This window comes from Babylonia areolata, chromosome 27 (assembly GCF_041734735.1).
Source record: "Babylonia areolata isolate BAREFJ2019XMU chromosome 27, ASM4173473v1, whole genome shotgun sequence".
NCBI classification, from domain to species: domain Eukaryota; kingdom Metazoa; phylum Mollusca; class Gastropoda; order Neogastropoda; family Buccinidae; genus Babylonia; species Babylonia areolata.
In genome coordinates, this window is record NC_134902.1 from 6,829,625 (window position 1) to 6,836,168 (window position 6,544).

The window sequence follows — 6,544 nt, forward strand, 5'->3', positions numbered from 1 at the left end:
CTTATGTCAGTCAAAGTGGAAATGGAAAACTGTGGCTTAAATGGGGTTTTTTGTGCTTTAAGTTTTTACTTGTTACCTTAGTTTCCACTGTACATATGTACATTCAGGGGGGCAATGGGAATTCAGATTTTGCATATTTGAATAGCTCTTGACACTCATAAGGTCGGGTATGTGCACTAAAAGTAAAACTGTCTTAAAAACATAAAACGAAGCCAAATTAATACACATAATTATGCAAACAAGACAGTTTCTGTTAGTTTTGGTTGTTTGATAGCCTGTTTGTTTAAATCTGGCATAGTGTATACTACATTTATCTACAGCTCAATAAAGATTTAACTCTGTGGAAAATACATGGTTCTTAAAATTTTTGTCAATGTGATTTTTGAAGGCGTTTACCGATGGTGCATTGATGGTGTCATAGGAAAGGTTATTCCACAGATTTATGATACGGTTAGTAAAGAACTTGCGGAACTGGTTAGTTAAAAAATTAGTTTTGTTTATTTTGAAGTTGTGCCCTCGAGTTTTATCGTAGTTAGCCATAGTAAACAAGGAAGAGGTGGTGCAAGGATCATAAATATTGTGCATGATCTTATATACTTCAATGAGATCACCTCTTAATCTTCTAAACTCTAGGCTAGGCATGTTAAAAAGAGCCAGGCGCTCCTCATAACTAAGATCATGAGTACTATTAGTATTACTAGTTATACACTTGGTAAATCTGCATTGAACTCCTTCAATCATATTTATGTGCTTTTTAAGGTAAGGGCACCATACTGAGTTTGCTGACATGTTGATCAGTACTTGCTGTCTGTAACTACATCTGCTCTCAAAATGGCAACTCTGTTGTTTGAATGTCTGGCACACTGCCTAAATGTACGTATAATGTTAATCAAAGAGGCGAAAGAATCAGTTTGAAATCGATTGTTTGCCTGTGATTTGGCATGTTCTGCTACACTGGGACAAGCTCCTGTGCGTGAGACAAGTCCTTTTTTTTAACAACTTTAGGTCTTATCTTTTGTGTTTTTACAACTCTGGGTTTTATTCTCTTTTGTTTTTCGGTCACTGTGACATCGTTGTCATGTGACGGGGATGCCACAATTAGTTTCAATTCAAATACCAAATAGTTGGTCATGTTTGTGTGTGTATGTGCACAAGCGTGCATGCAATTCACAGAAAATAAAAGCTCATTTGCAGACAGTGAACCCGCGACCAAACTTACCTTGTACCACAAACTGGGCAGCAGACGACTTTATCCCGTTCTATACCGACTTTCGGTTCTGCCATACCTTCTTCAGCCTCAACTTCCTTTCTTCAACAAGTTAAAGCGAATACTCTGGGGGACATTTGTCACCTCAAGACAGTTCGCAGGGAGGGAAACCCCTTGTCTCTTCAAGACAGGTGCTGCACTCGGCCAACCAAGAAAAAATAAAGCACAACAGAAAGGCCAGCTTTGCGCGGGGCGAAACAAAACACAACACAAATTCACGTGACCTTTTTCTCATCTGTTCTCCGACCTTGACATTGATTGAAAATAATTTGTCGTTTTACGCAGGGACACCAAAGCTGCCCTTGTAAATTTCCTGTGCGTGAGTCTAAAACAATGCATAAATGAACACAGCGAAAAGCATGCACGCGAGTGCTTGCAGTGGTATGCAAGGCCCACACGTACTCGTGCTCTCGTACCACTTGCACACACACACACACACACTGCTGGTCAGGCATCTGCTTGGCAGATGTGGTGTAGCGTATATGGATTTGTCCGAACGCAGTGACGCCTCCTTGAGCTACTGATACTGACACAAACACACACACACACGCACACACACACACACAATCAATGAACGTTCACCAAAAGTCACAATCTGGGGAAGAGAGGAGAAAAGAATGGAGAAAAAAAGATTCAAGTTATTGAGAAAACCCTTCTATGCTTCGGTTTGCAGAAATGAACAGTAAGAGAAAAGTTTAAAAGGTATGAGCAGCGCGAGGGCCGCAAGTTTCCGGGCTTGCTTTTCGATTAATTCCGGTGAAACGATTGGTGCGATGTTCCGGGGGAGAGGGAGAGCACTTTTGGTCAACAGCATCGATCAGCACCTGTTGTTAGCGAAAGTCACATGACGACGCTTTGTGAACAAGATGATGTAAAATAATCAGTTTGATTACTCTGCTTTATCTGTGTGTATGGTTAGGTGTGTAAGCTCGAGTGGGAAGTGTAACCAAACGATAAGACACACGTAGGCCCTCGAATCACTCAAGATCCCATGAACTTTCTCTCTCTCTCTCTCTCTCTGTCTCTCTCTCTCTGGTTTAAAATGTCTTTAATCTTTGGATAGTTTTGGTTTTGTTTATCTGGATAACCTAACCATGAGCAGCATTGGTGCTGGGTATCGCGCCATAGAAATACTATGTATTATTATTATTATGAGTGCAAGACACACCTCGTGAGTTTTGGCAAACATTTTTTTCATCAGATTGTAACATAATCAAACACATGATTCAGCAAAACAACACACTTTTTTTTCTTTTTGGTACACACAATCAGAATAATTTTAAGCCAGATAGCATTAAATTCATCTGTCAATGATATTGACAGACTGTCATATATAAGCGTTCTTTGGTAAAACAATACACCATGGAAGTTATATGAAGAATTTTGATAACAAGTGTATCATTGAGCATCAAGCAAGTATTCAGATTTCCAACTGTATAAAAACCTGTATAACAGCACAAAAATATGTAATATAGGAATAATCAAACAATAGAATGAAAATGAAGATTGAGATGTTATGCATTTTGCATATATATGTTGGGATGTTTTGTATTTTGCATACAATATGCCACTAATTTGTTTTTACTTATCTATATGACAGTAATTTCACAGAAAAAAGATAGCAAGAATGTATATATATATATGTGTGTGTGTGTGTGTAAAGCAGCACATCTTAAACAATATGTTTCTAGCCAGGATGAGTTTGGTGTTGTTTTGTTTTTTCTGTGGAGAATGTTTAGGGGTGTCTTTCTATTCCTCCATTTATTGGAAAATGATAAACTGATATTGATAGAGAGGAATCTATGCCATACCAATCATCACTTCCCTATTTCAAATACCCCATTGTATCATTCTTTGCATGAAATGACTCATTTCCTTTTTCCTTATATTGATTTTCCAGACGCTAGGAGCTAAAAATCAACCAAGAAAAAAAACAAAAACACAGCATCACTTGCAAAGGATTTAACCCCTCAACTCCAAAATGTCGGTAGAACCAAACCCAGTCGTCACTCAGCCCAGCAGCAGCACGCAGTCAGATGCCACCACTACCTACACAGAATCACCCATAACCACCCAGCCTGCTCCTGCCCAGCAGTCACAGCCACCAAAAGCCTCTGATCAGATTTCCTACGCAGACAGCGACGAACATGCGCGGCAGTACTACTGCGGGCTCATGCGGTGCTGCGAAGCGTGTTGTGCCGATGGAGAAGACAAACGTTGGTACTATCCCTGGGATAAAGGGATGCTTCGTTGCTTTCCGCTTGGCTGTGGCTGGTGTCTAATTGGTTTGGTGTTCCCATGCTGTATATGCGTCCCACACTGCCGCAACATCATCTGCATGGTGCAGGAGGGGGCGTGGGATGGGACATGCTTTGGGGCTTGCATTTGTGGAATTCCACGGGGAAGCACAGGCCGACCCAGGAGCAACAGCGAAGATTCAGACTGATAAGTGAAGCGTGGCTGTGGGCTGGATGTGAGTGGGTTCAGCTGAAGTGGAATGTTTGCACTCCAATTAAATCAAGCATTAGCGAAGTTTGAGAAAAAAAAAGGAAGATCTTTTTGTGTGTCTGGTGCGTTGTGACAGCTGGATATATATGTGTGCTTGTGTGTGTGTGTGTGTGTGTGAAACAATGATAACCTTTGTATTCTGTACAAAGAGGGAGAATTGCTTGTTTTACGAAAGTTTATTCTCCCCCAAACATGTTATGTTTTGTTTATAAACAGGTACATATATATATATATGCATATGTAACCAATTCATATACATTTCGATATGCAGTTTACTGTAATTATTTTATTGAATTGTGTGATATGCAATCATTGTATTAATGGGGGGTTTCTGCTCATTACTTCAGTCCCATTTTCGGTCTGTAACAACTACTTACCTGTCGTTCTGTTTGATGTGGAACTTTGCTCATTGTTGCTCCCATCATGTGCAGCAGTTGTTGATATTTAATGGTGTGTTCATTTCCTTTCTCACAGAGTGTGATGTCCTCTACACCTAAACAAAATACCACGTACTGTGAAACATTGATTTTTAGATACAACTTGCGTTTTTCATTCAGTCAGTCTGAATAATCATGAAGGAATTCCTATAATTTTTGATACTATAATTCTTAATGAATCCAGTAGAGACAAGATCCATAATTTCAAGCCAGTTGTGCCATCTTGTAAAATACACACTCACACACACACACACACACACACACACACACTCACACATGCACGTACAGATGCACACATGCACTCGTGCACACACACACACAGAGAAATAAAATGAAAAGAAATATGTACTGAAACTTTCTCTGTGTTTCTTTCATCATAGAAAACATTATAGGGTCTCTGATTTTATTTCCTTTGGAAGCCGAAGATAGCATTGAGCATCTCAGACTTGTTTGTTTGTTTTGGGGTTTTTGTTGTTGTTTTTGGGGTTGACCACTGTTTTATTTTGTATATAAATTCATTATGTCAATTCAGAATAAATGGAAAAAAAATCTGAATACAGTGAACATTAACAATAACAGATGTAAGTCATTATAGTCCATTACACAATCAACTCAAAAACGTGACAATAAATGAATAATCAAAACAAATACCCGGCATTCCATAGCTATGCCATAGTAATCATTAGCATTTGTGGAATAAATCACCCATACGAAAAAAGGCATACAACTTTTCATTTACTAATTTAGGGCATGTGCATCTCTTGCTTGTTGACCATTTGACATGTTTTAGGATTCTATAGCGCAGTAATTGTTCTTGCTTACAAGCAGTGAATCAATTTCCATGGCCTTGTTGCTGATCTGACTTTTTGCGGTTACTGTACAATCAAATTTTCACATCTTCCATCACGCCAAAGGCAAGGGTCATGTATATTTTGTCATATATCTCAGGATTCCTCGAAGCATTTATGTATTGTTGCGGTGTTCAAGTGTTGCTGATCCTCTCAATAAAATTATTATCCTGCTGGGCCCACAAAAATATTGGCCCCTTTTTACTATCTCGTGTTTTGTTGGTTTTTGACTCACTTATGTAAACAAAGTGAGTCTATGTTTTAACCCGGTGTTCGGTTGTCTGTGTGTGTGTGTGTGTGTGTGTCTGTGTGTGTGGTAAACTTTAACATTGACATTTTCTCTGCAAATACTTTGTCAGTTGACACCAAATTAGGCATAAAAATAGGAAAAATTCAGTTCTTTCCAGTCATCTTGTTTAAAACAATATTGCCCCATCATGTAGGCAGCCATAATCCGTTTTTGGAGGTGTGCATGCTGGGTATGTTCTTGTTTCCATAACCCACCGAACGCTGACATGGATTACAGGATCTTTAACATGTGTATTTGATCTTCTGTGTGCGTATACACACGAAGGGGGTTCAGGCACTGGCAGGTCTGCACATATGTTGACCTGGGAGATCAAATGATTGAAAAGAATGGATCCAGGTAATTTGATGGTGATGCCTGCCCATTTCCTTTTGAAGTAACACACAGGACCTTTGAACTGAGAAGACAAAGCAGTGAGATAGAGGTGGAGAAAGAGAGAGAGAGGGAAAAACCTGAATGTGTGTGAATGAGATGGTAAGATCGGCATAGGTTGGAAAACCCAACGATCAAGTGACTTCTTCTTCTTCTTCGTTCATGGGCTGCAACTCCCACGTTCACTCGTATGCACACGAGTGGGCTTTTACGTGTATGACCATTTTTACCCCACCATGTAGGCAGCCATACTCCGCTTTCGGGGGTGTGCATGCTGGGTATGTTCTTGTTTCCATAACCCACTGAACGCTGACATGGATTACAGGATTTTTAACGAGCGTATTTGATTTTCGGCTTTGCATATACACACGAAGGGGGTTCAGGCACTAGCAGGTCTGCACATATGTTGACCTGGGAGATCAAATGATTGAAAAGAATGGATCCAGGTAATTTGATGGTGATGCCTGCCCATTTCTTTTTGAAGTAACACACAGGACCTTTGAACCGAGAAGACAAAGCAGTGAGACAGAGGTGGAGAAAGAGAGAGAGAGGGAAAAACCTGAATGTGTGTGAATGAGATGGTAAGAACGGCATAGGTTGGAAAGCGACAACATGCGTTACTGAAATACAGTCACAACATAATAATGCATCTACAGGAAGATGATATAACAGATTCAAGTGAAGAGCTTTCATTTGGATGGCTTTTGCTTGTCTCTGTAATCTGTTTTAGTATCCTCTCATTAACATTTCAATTCCAACACACAACTACACACACACACACACACACACACACACACACTGGAAG

The 6,544-nt window shown here is 39.8% G+C and overlaps 2 protein-coding genes across 2 annotated transcripts in view; one reads left to right on the forward strand and one right to left on the reverse strand.

The window, feature by feature from the left end:
• Positions 1-1,650, reverse strand: part of LOC143301471 (xanthine dehydrogenase-like) — a 71,153-nt gene extending 69,503 nt beyond the window's left edge. Inside the window, exon 1 of the mRNA XM_076615782.1 lies at positions 1,220-1,650. Within this exon, the coding sequence (XP_076471897.1) occupies positions 1,220-1,284 (65 nt within the window). The 5' untranslated portion in view covers positions 1,285-1,650. The remainder of the gene's footprint in view (positions 1-1,219) is intronic.
• Positions 1,651-2,031: 381 nt separating this feature from the next.
• On the forward strand, positions 2,032-4,449 carry LOC143301373 (uncharacterized). The gene is made up of 2 exons (XM_076615616.1): positions 2,032-2,138; positions 3,168-4,449. Exon 2 carries the CDS (start codon positions 3,249-3,251, stop codon positions 3,711-3,713), a length of 465 nt encoding a protein of 154 aa, XP_076471731.1. The 5' UTR covers positions 2,032-2,138; positions 3,168-3,248; the 3' UTR covers positions 3,714-4,449.
• Positions 4,450-6,544: the final 2,095 nt, after the last annotated feature.

Excerpts from the sequence above, each read along its gene's own strand:
- LOC143301373 (XM_076615616.1), top strand. The coding sequence starts at position 3,249 with ATGTCGGTAGAACCAAACCCAGTCGTCACTCAGCCCAGCAGCAGCACG.